At 39.3% G+C, this 20,650-nt stretch overlaps 1 protein-coding gene across 8 annotated transcripts in view; it reads left to right on the forward strand.

Moving 5' to 3' along the window:
• The window catches only part of lztfl1 (leucine zipper transcription factor-like 1), a 133,006-nt gene extending 115,564 nt beyond the window's left edge, over window positions 1–17,442 (forward strand). For 6 of the 8 annotated variants that reach the window (XM_053228110.1, XM_053228108.1, XM_053228112.1 and 3 more), the window contains 4 exons: window positions 3,560–3,637; window positions 4,011–4,187; window positions 5,516–5,619; window positions 16,151–17,442. In XM_053228110.1, the coding sequence (XP_053084085.1) occupies window positions 3,560–3,637; window positions 4,011–4,187; window positions 5,516–5,619; window positions 16,151–16,169 (378 nt within the window). In that variant the 3' untranslated portion in view covers window positions 16,170–17,442. The remainder of the gene's footprint in view (window positions 1–3,559; window positions 3,638–4,010; window positions 4,188–5,515; window positions 5,620–16,150) is intronic. The other 2 variants (XM_053228113.1, XM_026938243.3) reach the window with 2 other exon arrangements.
• The last annotated feature ends 3,208 nt before the right edge of the window (window positions 17,443–20,650 follow it).

Genomic DNA, 20,650 nt, shown 5'->3' on the forward strand with positions numbered 1-20,650 from the left:
CATGCAGAGTGCAAGCAGGGACTCTGGCAAGACTAGCTATGACAGCATAACTAAAAGGGAGAGCCAGAAGCTAACACAGACATGAGGGCACCCTGGGACATAAGGCAGCCAGCCACTCCACCGTCGACAAACCTGAGCGAAAGCGTGAGAGTGGGGGGCATCCAAACATCCCAGTTCACCACAACACTCTCTGCCTGTGAACCCTCCAGACCTGCCCCTGTACCTAAGAAAACTATTCACAAAAGGCTTGACTAAACAAATATGTTTTCAGCCTAGACTTAAACACTGAGACTGTGTCTGAGCTCCGAACACTAAGTGGAAGGCTGTTCCATAACTGTGGGGCTTTGTAAGAGAAAGCTCTACCCCCAGCTGTAGCCTGCACTATTTGAGGTACCAACAAATAGCCTGCACCTTTTGATCTAAGTAGGCATGGCGGATCATAAAAGACCAAAAGTTCGCTCAGGTACTGTGGCGCGAGACCATTTAGTGCTTTCTAGGTCAATAGTAGTATTTTATAATCAATACGAAATTTGATTGGGAGCCAATGCATTGTGGATAAGATAGGGGTGATGAGGTCATATCTACTGGTTCTAGTAAGGACTCTCGCTGCTGCATTCTAGACTAACTGGAGCTTGTTTATTCATCTACTGGAACATCCAGACAGTAAGGCATTACAATAATCCAACCTAGACGTAACAAAAGCATGAACTAATTTTTCTTAGATAAAATTTCTAAGATGAAAGAAAGCGATCCTAGTGATGATATCTACGTGAGCTTCAAAAGAAAGACTAGAGTCGATAATCACACCAAGGTCTTTTTACTGCTGCACACGATGAAACAGAAAGGCCATCCAGAGTTATTATGTAATCAGAAAGCTTACTTCTAGCTGCATGTGGTCCTAGTACAAGTACTTCTGTCTTGTCAGAATTTAGTAAGAGAAAGTTAATAAGCATCCAGTTTCTAATGTCCTTTACACATTCCTCAAGTCTAAGCTGGTGTCTGTCATTTGACTTTGCTGAAACATACAACTGTGTGTCATCAGCGTAACAGTGGAAGCTAATACCATGTTTACGAATAATTTTGCCCAGAGGTTGCATATATAAAGAAAAGAGCAGTGGCCCTAAAACAGAGCCTTGTGGGACACCAAACTTTACCTTAGTATGCGAAGAGAAGTCACCATTTACGTCTACATACAGATAACAATCAGTCAAATAAGACCTGAGCCAGGAAAGTGCCGTTACCTTAATGCCTACTACGTTTTCTAGTCTAGAGAGGAGACTAGCGTGAGCAATGGTATCAAAAGCTGTACTAAGGTCAAGCAGCACAAGCAAGGAGACACAACCCTGATCAGAGGCCAGAAGTAAGTTATTTACCACTTTAACCAGTGCTGTCTCTGTGCTATGATGAGGCCTAAATCCTGACTGATACATTTCATGAATGTTATTCCTATGTAAGTATGAGCATAGCTGCTGTGCTACAACCTTTTCTAGGATCTTGGAGATAAAGGGGAGGTTTGATATTGGTCTATAGTTGACAGGGGTCAAGGTCAGGTTTTTTAATCAAGGGCTTGATAACTGCTAGTTTAAAAGATTTAGGTACATGGCCAATGTTAAGGGAAGAATTGATTATCTTTAAAAGAGGTTTAATTATTTCAGGAATATTATCTGTTTGAAGAAACAAGTAGGTAAAGGCTCTAGTATATAGGTTGATGATTTTGATGAAATTAGTGAAATTAGTTCGGTCTCTTCAAGGGGAGTAAAACAATGTAATAACTCCATGCTGAGAGTCTCTGAATTCAATTCCAACAAGAATTGTCATCATTTTCAGAAATCAATAGCACCCCTGAAATATCTGCTTGTACACTATGGGAAACCGCAAAAACAGTAATGAGAGGTAAAGTAATAGCATTCTGTAGTCATAAGAAAAAAGAAGAAGCAAAAATGGAATCCAATCTATAGATAAAAATAAAGAGATTAGAGCAGTTAGCTTCTCAAACACCTACAGATGAAATCAAAATGCTCGTCTCACTTTTCATAACATTTATTAATATTTTTACTTCTTGGATTATTAGAATTTTTACTTCTTAGATTGCACCAGGAACACTTTGAATTTGGTAACAAATGAGGGAAATTCTTAGCAAATTCATTAAAGAAAAATAAAGAAAAATCCATTATTGCATCAGTTAAAGACACCTCTGCAAACATCATCCATGATCCAATGGAAATAAACAATAACTTTTGATTCTATTAGTCAAATCTTTATAAACCAGAACATTATGCTTTAAAAGAAGAAATCAACATAATTCTGAGGTATGTCACCCTTCCACAACTCACTACAAGTCAATCAGATACACCTGAAAGGCCTATATTGACAAAGAACTTCATTCAAAGAAACCATTCACCTTATTCAGAGACAAGGATGCCCATTGTCACCATTACCTTTTGCATTATTCATAGAGCCACTTGCTACAGCAGTCAGAGAAAATAAAAACATTACAGGACTACAGAGTAACTCAGACCATCATAAAATAAGCCTTTATGCAGATGACACATTATATATAATAAATCCGTCAAAGTCCCTTCCGCCAATCCATGATCTGAAAAACAGGTACAACAATGTATCTTGTTAGGCAATTAACTGGTCCAAATCAGAAATTCTACTGCTGTCTGAGCTGCACTGGAGTGCTGAAGCTGGGGATCTATTGTTCAAACCAACTGTCTCATCCATTAAATATCTAGGAATTCAACTATCTTCGAAACTTCAAAATCTCTTTAAACTTAATTTCACATCTCTACTACAATTGATAAAAGAAGATCTGTTTAAATGGAAAAAATTACCTTTATCCTTTTAGTGTCTTGGCATATAAGGCATATGCTTTTGCTATGGCTCTCTATGAAAAAAAAATTCTTGTTTTCAGGTCTTTTGAAATTGCCTATGATCTTTTTGTGATTATTCTTTGGGTTAATATTATCTGATCTGTTCTTTAAAATGCCTTTCTTTCCAAGACAGAGCATCAGATTTTATCAGACTTCAGACATAGAGTTAAAACAAAGAGAGAGAGAGAGAGAGCCCAGTGATCACATGATCTTTCATGACATGCCCTTCTGTGCCATTACCAAACTGAGAATCGTCTGCACTTATGAAGTGCCTGATTGCTCTGGATCGCATGCACTACGTTATAACCATTAGAAAGAGCCTTTCAGTAGCTTTCAACAAACGACACCAGCCCCGCACTGCTGGGTTGGTTGATAGCTGATGGCAGTCAAGCAAGACAGCAGCTTTCCACAGGTAGTCTACATTTAAAACCAGGTTACAGGTAGATATATGGCCTAAGGAAGGAAGAACAAGTATTTTTCAGATAACATGTAGGAAATTGTACCGTTTCAGGTTTATTAGAAAATAAATTCATTAATGAACCTTTACTCTAGTAACATCAATCCGCGTGATCATTTTAGGGAAGAGGTCGTATATATGGGTCATTGGAAGAGTTTGAGCTTACTGCCTGTAGAAGTAAATTCAATTATTATATATAAAGTGTTTAGCTGCTGCTGTGTTGTAGGCCATGAATGCCCTAGATGAGAAGTGCGAGGCTGAGAGGGCCCTGAATGATCTTCAGAAAATCCAGGGAGATCAGCAGGTATGTCTATACTTCAACCTAAGGTCTCTTATCCCACCCTCTACAGCAACACTGGCCCAAATAATATTTATTTTGTTTCTTTGATTGAATGATTATAGGTAGTTGAGATGATTAGGGTTTTACTCCAACTGTTGGATTCATCTGCAGTGTGGACAGGGCCAAATTTTACAACTTTTTGCAATTAGCACAATTTTTTTGGTTGCTGAACTGATTTTCTTATTATTTCTTATTTTTTTGTCTTTTTTTTGCTCTCTGGATTTTGGTATGTATTGCTGGAGCTTTACACACATCTCATCAAATACAGAACTTGTAGAACTTACAGAACTAATAAAACTCAACAAATTTACAAAGGCATATTTTGGTTCTCCTTCAGCACGCCATGCACGCTCAGGAGATCTCTAAACTGGAGGACACTGTGGCAGCCATGCAGATCGATTTTGAGAAGACGCTTAGTGCCAGTACTGCATCACAGAAGGAGCTACAGGACAGCCTAGTGTCAGCTAAACATGAGCTGCTCCGTGTTCAAGATCACCTCGCCCTTGCTGAGAAGGTATTGATTCTGAGTTTTTTTCACAAAATTATCTTAATGGTATTCTTAGTCCCTGACCTAGTGAACTAGCATGAGGATGTGTTTTTGATGGAGACTACAAAGCATTTCTGTAAGTCACTCTGGATAAGGGTGGCTGTTAAATGCTGTAAGCGTAATAAAAATAAGCCATTTAAACTCAACAGTATATTCCATATTTAAAAGTGCAGTAATCCATGAAGATTATATGATTTGGAAGTTGATCAAGCTGACGTGTACATTAGTCGGTCTTTTTAAGGCTGACTTATACTTGCTGTTAACTACGCATATGCAAGATGGCCACCGCGCGTATCCTGCAGTCATTTAACATGTGGCTTGAGCATGTCCTCAGAAATTAATGCAATGTGTTCGCATGGTGCAATACCAACATAAATAGTGGAGGCAGTATAGCACCATATGGCACTGTGTTGTGTCTCAAATTGCATACATATATACTATTTAGACCGTTATTGAGCACTAATGGTTTCCCTATTACAGTTAGTACTTGAATTTAAAAAAATCTTAAACCTACCAGAAGGCCTGTTTTGCATAATAGTCTTCTGGATTTTCTAGATTAGTAAATACTTTTGAATGTACAGTGAGGGTTTTCAATTTGAGACGACAATCTCACAGTATGAATGTAGTATGAAGTTTGAATGAGAAACGGAGCTCATCAGTGTGTTTAATGATGCTGAGCATGAAATTCTAAACATTACATTTCGACTTGGAAACAAGATGGACAGAGATGTTTTGGCTCAGACCTGCCTTCTAATGGATGCTTTTAATCCTCCAGATGTACAGTAGATATGCAAACAAGTATGTGAACAATGCCGCTCATGTTGCAGCTGAATGCATTCGTGTACACATGGTGAAAGAAGTATATTTGCACCTCTGTGCGTAAATTTTACATACACTCAGGAGCAGGTGTAGGATACCGAATTTCTTATGTAAACGCTTGTGAAAACGATTTATGAATAAATTCATTTGTATGCAGCTTGATAAATGAGCTCCATTGTTAGTGAGTACTTTGAGGAACTGTTGTAATTTCTAATACCATCAGTAGCCGAAGTACTTAAAAATTCTTAGAATATGTACATTGTAACACTAGTGACCAGTGTTCCAAATTCTCTACCTCATTAGATAAATACAAAGACGAGGCTTTACCGACTCCAGGTCAACTCCAGCAAATATCATAAAAAATGTAAAAAAAAAAAAAAAAAAAAAGATATTAAACTGTATTACTCTTACTTTTGGACATAAAAATATTGTGTCTGTCACAAAATATATGTATGTATGTGTGTGTGTTTATTTAGGAACTAGATAAGAAGTTTCAACAAACAGCTGCATATCGGAACATGAAAGAAATTCTGAGTAAGAAGAATGACCAGATTAAGGAGCTCAGGAAAAGATTGCAAAGGTCAGGCCTACTTTAATATTTAATATATATTTAAATAAACAGTTCCCTCTGAAAGTATTGGAGCGGCAAGACCATTTTTTTTTTTTGCTATACACTGAAGACATTTGGGTTTGAGATCAAAAAATGAATGAGACGATAGATCAGAATTTCAGCTTTCATTTCCAGATAATAATATATGTGTAATAACTAACATCTAGATGTGTAACAACTTAGAACATGGCTTTTGTTTGAACCCACCCATTTTTGAAGTGATCAGAAATATTGGAACATGTGACTGACAGGTTTTTCTTGTTGCCCATGTGTCCCCTGTTAGATTGATTGATTAACCCTTGTCTAAAACTGTTTTTAATATTTTGTTTTGCTGTATAAAACCTTAACATTTAATATGAAATGTAATAAAATAAATATATAAATATAATATAAAATATTTTTAACTCAAGTGTTGTATCATTGGTTGGTATCATTGTTTTCAGCACAAATTAGATACAAAATAATTTTAATAAAAGATACTGTATTGATGGAAGTGCTTCCACAACCCACAAGTAAGGAAAAAAAGCACCTATGAAAAAACTCTGACTGAAAGTTTTTTCAGTAGTATTTTTTTTTTTTACACCATAAATGCAAAATAAAAACTTTCAGATGTGAAAAATGAAGAACTCCTGTGACCTATTTACGAATAAAACGGATCAGTCACAGGTGTTTTTTTTTCAGTCTGGCCAGTCCTTCCTTTTTTTCAATCTGGTCAGTCCACCATAAATGCAAAACAAACTTTAAGAATGCGAAACAGGAAACTCCAGTGAACTTTTTACAAGTAAAACAGACCAGGGCACGGAACATTTTTCACAGTCCAGTTTCTGTCTCTGGTTTTATCCCCTGAGAAGGCCTGGTGAATTGTGGAGCATAAATACACATCTCATGTGTCCATGCACTTCACAAACAGAAGAGCGTACAACTTATAAGATCTTATGTCCCCTTCTTCCTGTCGTTCACCACATCTTTGTCTGGGTCACTCATATGAAGTTCCAAGAAATAATCCTGAACCTATCCCCGGTCATATCTGTTGCTGGAAATGATGCAGACTGATTTAATATGGTTCTCCCTCCAATAATCTTGGATATGTTTTAGAGGAACCATTGATGTGTAGAAGACCAGACCAATGAATTTGTAGAAATCTTCAGTTACATCAGATACACTTTTTGCCCTTGTCCAAGTGTCTGCACAGAAGCAGTAGAGTTGAAAGAGGTCCAGTGGGGTATTGTGTTGTGATGCATCAACATGGACTCCAGGAGTTCTGTGTGGCTGAAACCGATGGAGTGTTGGGGCAACATCAGGGTCCCTTTCTGTTTTCCCAGTCTGTTCTGCATTTAGGGCTGGCTATGTTGGGCATGAACGCTTTGTTCATGCCACTTTAGGTCTTTAGGCCACACTAGGTCTTTTTGGCCTTCTTCTTTCCCTATAAGGTTGGGATATGGGGGTAATGTTGGCTGCATATATATATAAAACCACCTGCTTAATATAGTGTAGTTCCCCCTTGTGTCACCAAAACAGCTCTGACCCATTGAAGCCTGGACTTCACAAGGTGTGCTGTGGTATGTGGCACCAAGACGCTAACAGCAGGTCCTTTAAATCCTGTAAGTTGCGAGGTGTGGCCTCCATGGATCAGACTTGTTTGTCCAGCACATTCCACAGATGCTCAATTGGATTGAGATCTGGGGAATTTGGAGGCCAAGTCAACACCTTGAACTCTTTGTCATATTCCTCAAACCATTCCTGATCAATTTTTGCAGTGTGGCAGGGCGCATTATGCTGCTGAAAGAGGCCACTGCCATTAGGCAGTACCACTGCCATGAAAGGGTGTACTTGGTCTGCAATAATGTTTAGGTAGATGGTACATGTCAATGTAACATTCACATGAATGCTAGGATCCAAGGTTTCCTAGCAGAACATTGCCCAGAGCATCACACTGCCTCTGGCTTGCCTTCTTCCTGCATCCTGGTGCCATCTCTTCCCCAGCTAAGTGACACGCACCTGGCTGTCCACATGATGTAATAGAAAACATGATTTATCAGACCAGGCTACCTTCTTCCATTGCTCCATGGTCCAGTCCTGATGCTCAAGTACCCGTTGCTTTCAGCAGTGGCAGGGACAGCGTGGGCACTCTGGTCTGCGGCTACGCAGCCCCATACGCAGCAAGTGTACTGCGTGTTGTGACACCTTACTATCATAGCCAGCATTAACTTTTCAGCAATTTGTGCTACAGTAGCTCTTCTGTGGAATGGGCTAGCCTTCGCTCCTCACGCACATCCATGAGCCTTGGGCGCCTATGACCCTATTGCCGGTTCACAGGTTGTCCTTCCTTGGGCCACTTTTGATAGGTACAAACCACCGCTTTCCGGGAACACTCCACAGGACCTGCTGCTTTGGAGATGCTCCAAAATATGATGAAGATATGCATATAAGCATAGATAATTCTTAAAGTAACAGGCGCACAAGAATTAAACAGTGTTTTTATAATTTCTTCACTTAGTTTTGACATACAGACTTTAACTGTGCATCATAAAAAAGCTTGACTTCTGCCTTTTGCTTAGTTTTCTCTATATATTTCTATCTTTCTATAATTCCAGAGTTATCCTGAGAAAATGGTGTCATGTGATTTGGATGTGGGGTGCATCCATCGAGTGTATATAGATAAAAAATTTATATCTCTGAATGTCTACTCTTGGCTTGAGCCCCGGGTTTTGCCTGTGAATACTGCAATTGTTGTTAAAAAGAATAAACCAGCATGAAAATGAGAGAGCTGTCTATATGAGAAAGGCATGATATTTTGAAAATGAGAAAAGAGGGAAAATTGATCAGAGCCGTTGGGCATAACCAATACAACAATTTGGATTGTCCTGAAAAAGAAAGAAACCACTGCTGTATTAACAACCAGACATTGAACCGGTCGGGCAAGGAAAACAACAGCAGTTGATAGAAACGTTGTGACAGCTGTGAAGGACCCCTCTCACCCCCCCAACCCCCCACATTAAAAAACAAAGCTCAAGAGAAATTAACAATGGACAGTGGGAAGAGCTATGCAACCTTAGGCTGCTATGCTAACCAGGCCCCGGTCCCGTGGTATTGCCCGATGCCACTGGCTGGGATAGAGGGTGCCAGAAACGGTGTGCGAGGAAGCGGAAGCAAGCGAGCGGGTCTCCGTGCTAGGCTAAAGGCTAACCCCATACAGATCTACCATCCATTCTCCACTCCAATGTTCGGTCCCTCAACAATAAACTGGATTTCCTTAGACTACAGGTAACGACCCAGCATGAACTCAGGGACTTCTGTGTTTTCATTCTTACAGAAACTTGGCTCATCACCAGCATTCTGGATGCAGCCATTAGGCTAGCCAGGCTAACCACACATTGCATCAGGGACTTTAACCATGTGAACCTGAAATCAGTGCTACCAAAATTCTACGAGCATTTTGTGACAAACACTCTAGACACTTGTTTACAAAAATATTCACAGTGCTTACAAGGCCACACTTCACCCCCCACCTCGGCTGCTCGGACCACATCTCAGTTATGCTAATCTGAGTATACAGACCACTTCTAAAACTGGTTCTGAAACAGGTGAGAACCTGGTATAAGGGAGCCGTTGCAGCACTTCAGGACTGTTTTGAGCACACAGACTAGAATATGTTCAGAGAGGCTGCTACATAAAACCACACGATAGATTTGGAGGAATACATAGCATCAATGACTGGCTACATCAGCAAGTGCATAGATGATGTGACTTCCTTCAAGACCATCACCACACCAGAAAACCAGAAACAGTGGATGGCTGCTGAAGTGCGCTCGCTTCTGAAAACCCGAGACATTGCCTTCAGGTCTGACGACAAGGTAGCCCGCTGCACAGCAAGGGCCAATCTGTCTTGGTGGTGACACCTCTCTCCCAGACTCAATGAATCATTACTATGTATGGTTCAAAGAACAGAACATCATGCCAATGGGGAAGACCACCCCAAATCCCACTGACCATGTACACTGTCTGTTTGCAGTCAATGTCAGAAAGCTCTGTCCAGACTTAAGCCAAAAGCTGCCAGTCCTGACAACATATCTGGCCAGGTGTTCAGGGAATGTGCTAATAAGCTTGCAGATGTCCTTACAGACATCTTCAACATTTCCCTGATCCAAGCAGTTGTCCCTGTGTGCTTCAAGATGACCACCATCATACCTGTGCCAAATAAATCATCTGCATCCTGCCTGAATGACTACTGACCCATTGCATCTAGTGCTTCAAGCAGCTAGACATGAAACACATGAGCAATCTTCCCACCATACTGGACCCATCTTAGTATGCCTACCATCCTAACTGCTCAACAGAGGACACCATATTTGCTACCATCTACCTTTCTAATAATTAAGAATGCTGTTTGTTAGACTTCAGTTCAACATTCAACACAATCATTCCACAACGACTGATAAGAAATCTGAGCCTGCTGGGTTTGACAACCCACCTCTGCAACTGGATTCTGGACTTTTTAACCAGGAGACCCCAATCTGTCAGGATTGGCACCACCACACTGAACACCAGCACTCCCCAGGGATGTGTGCTCAGTCCACTGCTGTTTAGCCTGCTGACTCATGACTGTGCTGCAAAGTACAGTTCAAATCACATCATCAAGTTTGCTGATGACACTACAGTTGTGGGCCTCATCAGCAACAGTGATGAGTCAGCATACAGGGAGGAGGTGAACCAGCCTGCAGAATGGTGTAGCAGCAACAATCTATCTCTTAATGTTGATAAGACTATAAAGATGATTGTTGGCTTCAGGAGGACCTAAGTAGACCTCTCACCACTGCACATCAAAGGAACAACAGTGGAGAGAGTCAAAAGCTCCAAGTTTCTTGGTGTGCACATGACTGAGGACCTCCCCTGGACTCTCAACACTACCTGCGTAGCAAAGAAGGCCCAGCAGCACCTCCACTTCCTACAGAGGCTGAAGAGAGCAAAACTCCCCCCTACCATCCTGATCACCTTCAGCAGAGGGACAATTGTGAGCATCCTGAGCAGCCGTCTCACAGTGTGGTACGGGAACTGCACAGTCTCTGAATGCAAGACCCTACAGTCGATCGTGAGAACAGCTGAAAAGATCTTCTGGGTCTCTCTAACCACCATTATCATCTCCTACACCAACTGCTGCACCCGCAAAGACACCTGAATTGCGGATGACCCCTCTCGCCCATCTCATGGACTCTTCACTGTCCTGCCATCTGGCAGATGGTACAGGAGCAGCCGTGCCACCACCAGCAGACTCTGCAACAGTTTCTTCCCTAAGGCAGTAAGATTACTCAACACCCTGCTCCCTCCCAACACCTAACCCAGTATGACTCAAAAACTTTGCACTTCTTTTACAAAGCTGTATCAGACACTTTTTATTTATCAAACTCGTTTTGCTGCCGATATTGCTGCCATACTTATTGCTGCTACACTTCTCAGTAGTTTTACAATTTACAGCCCATGTTCTGTATATTTTTTCCTATGTGTTTATTGTCTCGTGTATTAATTGTTCTGTGCTTTTTTTTCTGTGTATTTTTTTTTTTTGTCACTCATCTCACCCTGTTGTGTATTTGCACTTTATGTAGTCTTGAAGTCCTGGAGAAACAAAATGTATACAATATACACAAGCTATACAGAGGAATGACCGTAAAAAAAACAGACTTGACCTGACTAACACAACCAAGGACTTCATCAAGTGGAAGGTTTTACACTGACTACATCAATCACCACGGGTTCATGCAGTTAATGCAAAAAAGATATTAAGTGTTATTTGTTTATGACTATCTGTTCCAGTACTTTTGCTCACCTAAAGATTGGGTGGTCTGACACCAAAGGTTCCATGTTCCAAGTTATTTAACACATCTAGATGTAAATATCAGGGAATGAAAGCTTGAAAGCTGAAATACTGATCCATTATCTCATATTTTTTTCTCAAAACCAAAGGTCTGCAGTGTATAGCAAAAACAAAAAAACAAACAAAACAAAAAAAAGAATGGCTATGCCATTCCAATACTTTTAGAGGGGGCTATATATATAGAAATTAGAGATGCATTATTACTGAAACTGGCATTGTTATTTGGTATGTTACTGTGCTCATTTAATTGTACTAATAAAATATGCACCTATCTGAACACATCCAATAAATGTTATAGTATGTGCAATAAGCCTAGTGAACAATGTCACACTTTTGAACAGACAACACAAAATGATAGCAATCTGGACGTATTTCATGATTAGCTAGATTTGGATTTCCTGAAGGAAATACACAGTGCTTGAAAAGAGCTAAAAGAAAGCAATTTTTAAAAGAAAGATTATAAAAGGTAAAAATAACAAAGTTATTATGCTAGTATGTTGCTAGGCTGCTGCTATGGTTTTTCAGATTGCTAAGGTGTTACGTAGCACTTGTGCATCAAGGGTATATCACCAGGAGTGTGCTACTGGACCACTTTCATCCAATTCAATTTTATTTGTGGAGAGCTTTTAACAATGGCCATTGTCACAAAGCTGCTTTACAGAAATACATAAATTCAAGATATAAATTTTAAACTTATAAATTTATCCCTAATGAGCAAGCCAGAGGTGACAGTGCCAAGGAAAAACTCCCTGAGGCAATATAAGGAACAAACCTTGAGAGAAACCAGACTCAAAAGGGAACCCATCCTCATCTGGGTGACATCAGACAGTGCAATTATCAATAATTCCCTTCTATAACTGTGCACTACATGGTTAACAAGTGCACTTATGTAAACAGGAAATTCATTATAGTTTTCGCATGAAGTCTATTTTATTGAAGTTATCAACTGTTCACTGACAGAGACTTGCAAATCTGTTTGTGGAAATTGCAGTCCTAAAGCTATCGGAGCAATTGGAGTCCTAAGCCATTGTAGCAAGACTGTTCATATCAGTCAGCAGTCCAAAGCTATCTTGATGGTTTTTAAGTGGTACCATCCACAGTAATCTCACTGATCTTTAGGCTGTCCATGTGGGGCCATCCTCAGCAACAGCGAGTGATTTCCAAGTGATGGGCATCAGGAAGGATCAGGCAGGTCTGGAGAGTAGAAGGGTCAGGATCCCTGGTATCTCAGGAGTAGCATGTGTAGCTCGACAAAGAGAGAGAGGGAGAGATTGTTAGGTACGCTAATTGTCACATAATGGTTAAGGACAAAGTACATAGTGTGCAGTGTATAAGCAGGGACTCTGGCAAGACTAGCTATGACAGCATAAATAAAAGGGAGAGTCAGAGTGTAACACAGACATGAGGGCACCCTGGGACATAAAACAGCCAGCCATTCCACCGTCAACAAACCTGAGTGAACACGTGAGAGTGGGGACACAACAGCATCCGAACATCCCAGTTCACCACAGCACTCTATGCCCATGAACCCTCTAAATCTGCTCCTTTGCCTAAGAAAAAACTATTCACAAAAGCTTAACTAAACAAATATTTTTTCAGCCTAGACTTAAACACTGAGACTGTGTATGAGTCCTGAACACTATGCTGTTCCATAAATGTGTGGCTTTGTAAGAGAAAGATCTGCCCCCAGCTGTAGCCTTCACTGTTCTAGGTACCAACAGATAGTCTGCACCTTTTGATCGAAGCAGGCGTGGCAGATCATAAAAGACCAAAACTTCGCTTAAACTGCGGTGCGAGACCATTCAGTGTTTTATAGGTCAATAGTAGTATTTTATAATCAATGTGAAGTTTGATTGGGAGCCAATGCTGTGTGGATAAGATAGGGGTCTAATAAATACTCTTGCTGCTGCATTCTGGACTAACTGGAGCTTGTTTATGCACCTACTGGAACATCCAGACAGTAAGGCATTACAATAATTCAACCTAGAGGTAACAAAAGCATGAACTGTTTTTTCTGCATTGTGTAGTGACACTATTTTTCTTATATTAGCAATATTTCTGAGATGAAAGAAAGCTATCCTAGTAACATTATCTATGTGAGCTTCAAATGAAAGACTGAAGTTAATAATCACACCAAGGTCTTTTACTGTTGCACATGATAAAAAAAGGAAGGCCATCCAGAGATACTTTCCAGAGAATACTGTAATCAGAAAACTTGAAAAAAAATCTGAAACTATCTGAATCTGAAACACAACAACTGTGTGTCATCGGCATAACAGTGGAAGTTAATACCATGTTTACAAATATTTTTACCAAGAGGTAGCATATATATAAAGAAAAAAGCAGTGGGCCTGAAATAGAACCTTGCGGAACACCAGACTTTACCTTAGTGTGCGTAGAGAAGTCACCATTTACATCTACAAACTGATAACAATCAGTCAAATAAGACCTGAGCCAGGAGAGGGCTGTTCCCTTAACTCCAACAACATTTTCTAGTCAATCAAGGAGAATAATCAATGTTATCAAAAGCTGCACTAAGGTCAAGCAACGCAAGCAAGGAGACATAAACCAGATCAGAGGCCAGTAGTAGGTAATTCACCACTTTAACCAGTACCTCTGTGCTGTGATGAGGCCTAAATCCTGACTAATACATTTCATGAATGTTATTCCTATGTAGGTATGAGCATAACTGCTGTGCTACAACCTTTTCTAGGATCTTGGAGATAAAGGAGAGGTTTGATATTGGCCCGTAGTTGGACAATTGACAGGTGTTGAGGTCAAGTTTTTTTAATCAGGGGTTTGATAACTGCTAGTTTAAAAGATTTCGGTACATTGCTAGTGGTAAGGGAAGAATTGATTTTTAATAGAAGTTTGAATGCTTCTGGAATTATCTGTTTAAAGAAACATGTAGGTAAGGTAGTATCTACACAAGTACACGATTTTGATGAGGAAATTAGTTCGGTCTCTCGAAGGGGAGAAAAACACTCTAATCGCTGATCTGATAGTGTTATATTATTATCTACAGGGTTAGTTATAGAAATGTCTGGTTTTAAATTTATAGTCTGAAATTTGCCTGATATTTTAAATTTTGCCATTTAAAAGTCATCACTCGTACATATTAAAGGTGTGCATGTTTCTGTGGTGGTCTTATTCCTAGTTAATTTTGCTACAGTATTAAATAAGAGCCTAGGATTATTTTTGTTATCCTCTATTAGGGTGGAGAGATACATTGATCTACAAATGCAGTCTTCACAGGCGAAACCCAGGGCTCAAACCAAGAGTAGACATTCAGAGCTATTAACTGTTTAAACAATCAGTCTAACAGAGCATACCTGTGCAACAAGAAAAACCTGTCAGTCACATGTCCCAATATTTTTTGATTACTTCAAAATTGGGTGGGTTCAAACAAAAGGCAGTATGTTCTAAGTTGTTTAACACATCATAAATGTAAATATCAGAAAATGAATGAGATGATAGACCAGAATTTCAGCTTTCATCATTTGATTTCAAACCTAAATGTCTTCAGTGTATAACAAAAACAAAAGATGAAACGTGGTGTGAGTGAGATTGGCCGTTTGTGACATCACAGAACTCTTAACTGACAAACAGTCTGTTTGTAAACTTTTAGTTGGTGTTTATTATAAAATTCACATTTTAAACTTAAATAATTTAAAAATCATAAATTTGATCAAAACCAAAAATACAAAGCACACCTTGTGACCAAGAGCTTTGAAATGTAGTTTGAACAGAGTCTGTATGTTAAGCAGTTTGCAGAAAATTGCAGAAAAGTATGGAAGGAGGAGTAGAAAAATAAGAAGAGGTTTGAGGAATAACAATACAGTGATTTTTCAAGCCCACTGTGTTTTTAGTTAGAGCTTTGTCCAAGAATTTTCATTTCAGTGCACTACTACTAATAATAGATATATAAATATACGCAGAATACAAAGAAGGTTTTAAGCCTTTTTGTGTGAGAATTTAGTGTGACCCAGTTACTGTTTTGCAAGAGTAAAAGAAAGAAGCTTGTTCAGTTTTTGATCAGCTGTTGTTTGTGGAGCGCTGTAGCGAGCCACCTGAAGGCCAGAAACGTATTAATTGGACAAATTAGTTTTGTCTCTGCAAAGTGATAAATCGCATAACACCATTTTATTCACCATCATGTAGGAACAATTAAATTGTTATATATTGCAATATTGCAATAAATAACAATTTAATCCTCCCTACATGATTATATTTGTGTCATTTTTTCTCTGATCTTTTCTGGACAATTAAATTGTTAGTCAATTTTAATCTTAAATAACCTAATATTGTGCAAGCCTAGTGATGGCAGAAACCTTCAAGATAGGGAAGGGAGTGTTGTGCTCACAGTTGGGTTTGAAAAATGGAGATATGTTCTGTTTATCTGTAACCCTTAAAGTATTTTCTTCTTCCAACACAACTGATGGCAATTTCAAAGTGAATTAGGTGTGTTAGAGCTGCAAAAACATTTACTTGTGCAACTTTGTCTCTTGTGCCTGCATTTGTGTTCTTATTTTATTTTTTTATTCAGGATTGTTTGACCTAGAAAAATACTAACCTGTGAATTGAGATCCCAATTTTAATCAGATACCATATTCTTCTGTGCTTCTTCCACAGATACGAGTCTGATGAGTGAAGTCCTGGGCCACAGAAAATGGCATGTGTGAAAATGGCATGTGTGAAGGGGCTTTATAGGCAAAAAGGAGCTGAAGTCAGTTTTGGCCTCAACGCTATAAACATGGCAAGGGACCAAAGAATGAAACAAAAGAAGAACAAAAAGGAAGTTTTTAATAATCATTGCTATTCCCAAGTTTCTCTTTAACAAGAACTGCCCATTTGATTAAAACTATTGCTGTGCTTAGGGATGTTTGTTGTACCTGTGTGTCCTATGTTCCATTTTGAATGAGGTTATTGTGTGCAGTTTATCATCTAAAATGTACAAGTGTTTCCACTTAAAACTCCCACTTTGTTAGTTGAGGCATATATATATATATATATATTTTTGTCTCTTAGTATGTCATCTGGTCTTGTGCGCCAGCACAGCACTTATATTTTCTTTCTTGTATTGAAAGTTTCGTTGCTATTGCATTAGGAGCAATGATAAATGTTCAGTGACAATGAGCTCTGAATTAAGATGGTTTTAGATAATAGCAATTGAGGCCACTTTCTGATCGACTTTGTCCTTGCTTTCTGTATTTATCTGTGATGGCATGTCTATCTTTCAGCATCTATCAGCATGTCTATCTTTTTTTTGTCATTCTGTAGTTTTAGGTTTATTGTGGACTGTATTTACAAATGATTTTACATGTTTTAATTGTAGTTTAATAGTAGTTTTCTATCCAGGTTATCCACCTAAGAAAGGAAGAAAATGACTTTAAATTGCTTCCTGTATCCACACTACACTAGCCAGAATATATTTTTGTAAAAAGTTAAGTCCATTCACAAACTATGACAGACTGTAGTTATTGAATAAGCACCTGAGGACCTGGGTCATTTGTGCCTGTGTGCACATGCCATGTGCACATGTAGCAACTAAATCACTGTAATAGGGACACTGTAATCTGTAATAGTTGTGGTATTGAGTATGTGGCTGGGATGCACAGCATTATGAACACCATTTCTTTACTTTCCCAATGTTGAAAGTAGCATCATCAAGAAAAAACACACTTAGCCACTGTTAATGTAAGAGTTCCTCTTATTGTACACCACATAAGGCAATATTAAACAAAAAAAAAATTACAGTATGATAAGCTACCCTATTTTGGAAATGCCAGTCAGCCTACACCATGTCTTTTTCAAAAATTCCCCTCAAGTTTTCATGGCATAAATCACGACGTAATTCCTCATTGTAACAAGTTCTGAAATAATAAAAATCCCATTAAAGTAAAATCCCCAGAACTATTCTTTGATATGGTGTTTGCGTTGTATTAGTTTAAAGGAGACTGATTCTGATTGTATGGGGCTGTTTTTGTCTGACTATATACGTATCAAAGGCAATGTATTATCTTCTCCATTTTCTCAGAATTTTAATTAATAGTTCCCACCCATGAGCACCCAGTAGTTGCCCTCTAGACCATGTTAGACCCCCTTCACACCTGGCATTAACATGCATTCTGGGTGATCTGATCATAGGTGGACAGCACTAAGTACAAGTGTTGAATGGGATCAAATGCATCTCGAAGACACATTGTGATCTGCATAGAGTTGGACTGGGATGCATATGGCCACATCACGTTTGTAGTATCAATGTGACACATAAAAATAACGGACAACATAAAAATAAATTATGAGAGAGTGTAATCAAAATGCGTAAAACACAATCAGTGCGAGACTGTGGAAATCGAGCCGAGTGGTAGAGCGCTCTGCTGCTAGGCTAATGGATAAAGACAATTCAATAACAGCAGAGATTAAAACTGCTGTTTGTAGTTTCTTTCAGCAACTCATCTCCCGTTCACTTATGTTTCATTAGCATGCCACATGATTAAAACATTTGAAACAGTCCATAAAGGTAGATAAAATATGATTTGCGGGGCATTTCTGCCTGAAAATAAGTGCAGCGGTAGGCTGATGTAATAAATGTGCGGCTCACCTGCAGAAACCATGTATGAAATCTAAATGCAAAATCACAGGGGATGCATTTTAATGCCAGGAGTGAACAGCTATGCATCTCAGCTGTCCACATGTGATCCGATTACTCAACATGGATGTTAATGCCAGTTCTGAATGGGGCCTAGATGTAAGTTTGATGATGTGAGCACCTACACATACTTCCTCCAAGATGTCATCTGAGCTACCTTTTATTCTTTGGTTTGTGCATGTGGACTGACCTCTTCAATTCACACCACAGATATAGCTCAGATTTGGCCATTAAAAATATTTTTTGTTTTGTCACAACCATTTTGCTCCCACAAGAGCCCAGGCCTATAGTTGGGCATGGATGTGTCGGGCCTGCTGCTATGGTCTGTGAAGGATGCCTTTATAGGGTTTGGCAGGTTGTAAATGTGCCACCTAAATCTGCAACTGGCACTCCCAAATGTGTGTGTGACAAAAATCTATTTTTTTCTAATTTTGATCAAAATTGCACTTTGGTGGCATCTTCATTAAAAAAGTATTATTGTGGATACATACACCAGGCTCAGCAGAACTGTCACAACCTATAAAGACTTGCCAGCTTAGTCTTAAGCACTAACATCAATCAAGTTGTATTAATGAGAATTAATAAGTATAAGTGAGTCTTGGTTGTATGTTACATGATTATAGAATAATCTAATCTGTGTGAAATATTGCTCTTATTTGTTATGAATTAAAATAGCTTACAAGAACATGAGGAGTGAAAAGAGTGTCCCTTCTTTGATTTACACAGATCAGCCATAACATTAAAACCACCTGCCTAATATTGTGTAGGTCCCCCTTGTGCTGCCAAAACAGCTCTGACTCGTCAAGGCATGGACTTCTGAAGGTGTGCTGTGGTATCTGGCACTGTGGTATGTCCTGTAAGTTGCAAGGTGGCAACTCCATCACACTGCGTCTGCCGGCTTGCCTTCTCCCCAGAATGCATCCTGGTGCCATCTCTTCCCCCGGTAAGTGACACACACACACACCCAGCCATCCACATGATGTAAAAGAAAACATGATTCATCAGACAAGCCCACCTTCTTCCATTGCTCCATGGTTCAGTTCTGATGCTCAAGTGTAGATGCTTTCGGTCGTGGACGGGTCAGCATGGGCACTCTGATCTCTCTGCGGTTACGCAGCCCCATACACAGGAAGCTGCAATGCACTGTGTGTTCTGGCACCTTTCTATCATAGCCAGCATTACCTTTTCAGCAATTTGTGCTACAGTAGCTGTTCTGTGGGATTGGACCAGACTGGCTAGCCGTCGCGCCCATGACCCTGTTGCCGGTTCACCGACTGTCCTTCCTTGGACCACTTTTGGTAGGTATCACTGCAACCCCACCCCACAAGACCTGCTGTTTTGGAGATGCTCTGACCCAGTCGTCTAGCCATCACAATTTAGCCCTGCTCAAAGTCACTCAGATCCTTATGCTTACCCGTTTTTCCTGCTTCCAACACAACAACAATCAAGGACTGGCTGTTCAACTGCTGCCTTATATATCCCACCCATTGACAGTTGCCATTGTAACAAGATAATCAATGTTATTCACTTTACCTGTCAGTGGTTTTAATGTTATGGCTGATCAGTGTAGTCTACAGGCGTGTGTTCACCTGAGTGGGACATTGACTGCAGGTGAAATTAGGGTTCAACATCTGTTTAAAACAAGTAACTGCAACCATACTCACTGATCGGTTGAATTATTTCACCTGAGCTCACTGAAATTTTTTTGATTAAAATAATGTTTCAATTCATGTTTCAAGACAAAATCCATACATATCCATATGGCTATTCTAAAGAGGCATGTAGCTTAATGTTTAAGTTAGGCCTGATTGCAATGCTCCAGTGATTTGTGGTATCTTTCTGCATGATTTGTTATTGCTTGCAGGAGTGGAAAAAATAGTAAGAATTTATACTTAAGTGATAGATTATGTGTAAAAAAACTGAACTGAAAGTTAGAATTGCTATTTTAAAATGTACTCAAGTAACTTAAAGTGAGAAGTAAATTTTTTTTTTTTTTTTTTTTTTTACTGAAACCTAATTTTATTACTTATTGTCTAAAACTGTTATAAGCAACTATGCTGTGTTACCAGAAAACATCATTCACTCTCTGTACATTTGCTTGTCATATACATAACTAATGCTGCACAGTTTTATTTGGGGGGTATAAGCCCCTGATCTTTCTGTGATTATTCTTTATGTTAATATCTTGATCTGTTACCTGTTATCTGTTAACAAGAATCGTCTGCATTTATGAAGTTCTGAGAGCTCCTGATAGCACACACCACATAATAACTGTAAAAAGAGAATTTCAGTAGCTTTCAAACAACACCAGCCCCGTGCCACTGCAATCTACAACGAGGCTGTGGAAATCTGGCATTTTAGCTGACTTTGTACCTCTGTTTCCATCTAAAATGTCACCTCAGTTGCTGCTATAGAGCTCACTATGTTTCACTCAATCATTTTCAGAGTCCCCAGGCCAGAGACTGTGTTTATTAACACGA

This window comes from Pangasianodon hypophthalmus, chromosome 22 (assembly GCF_027358585.1).
Source record: "Pangasianodon hypophthalmus isolate fPanHyp1 chromosome 22, fPanHyp1.pri, whole genome shotgun sequence".
In the NCBI taxonomy this organism is placed as follows: domain Eukaryota; kingdom Metazoa; phylum Chordata; class Actinopteri; order Siluriformes; family Pangasiidae; genus Pangasianodon; species Pangasianodon hypophthalmus.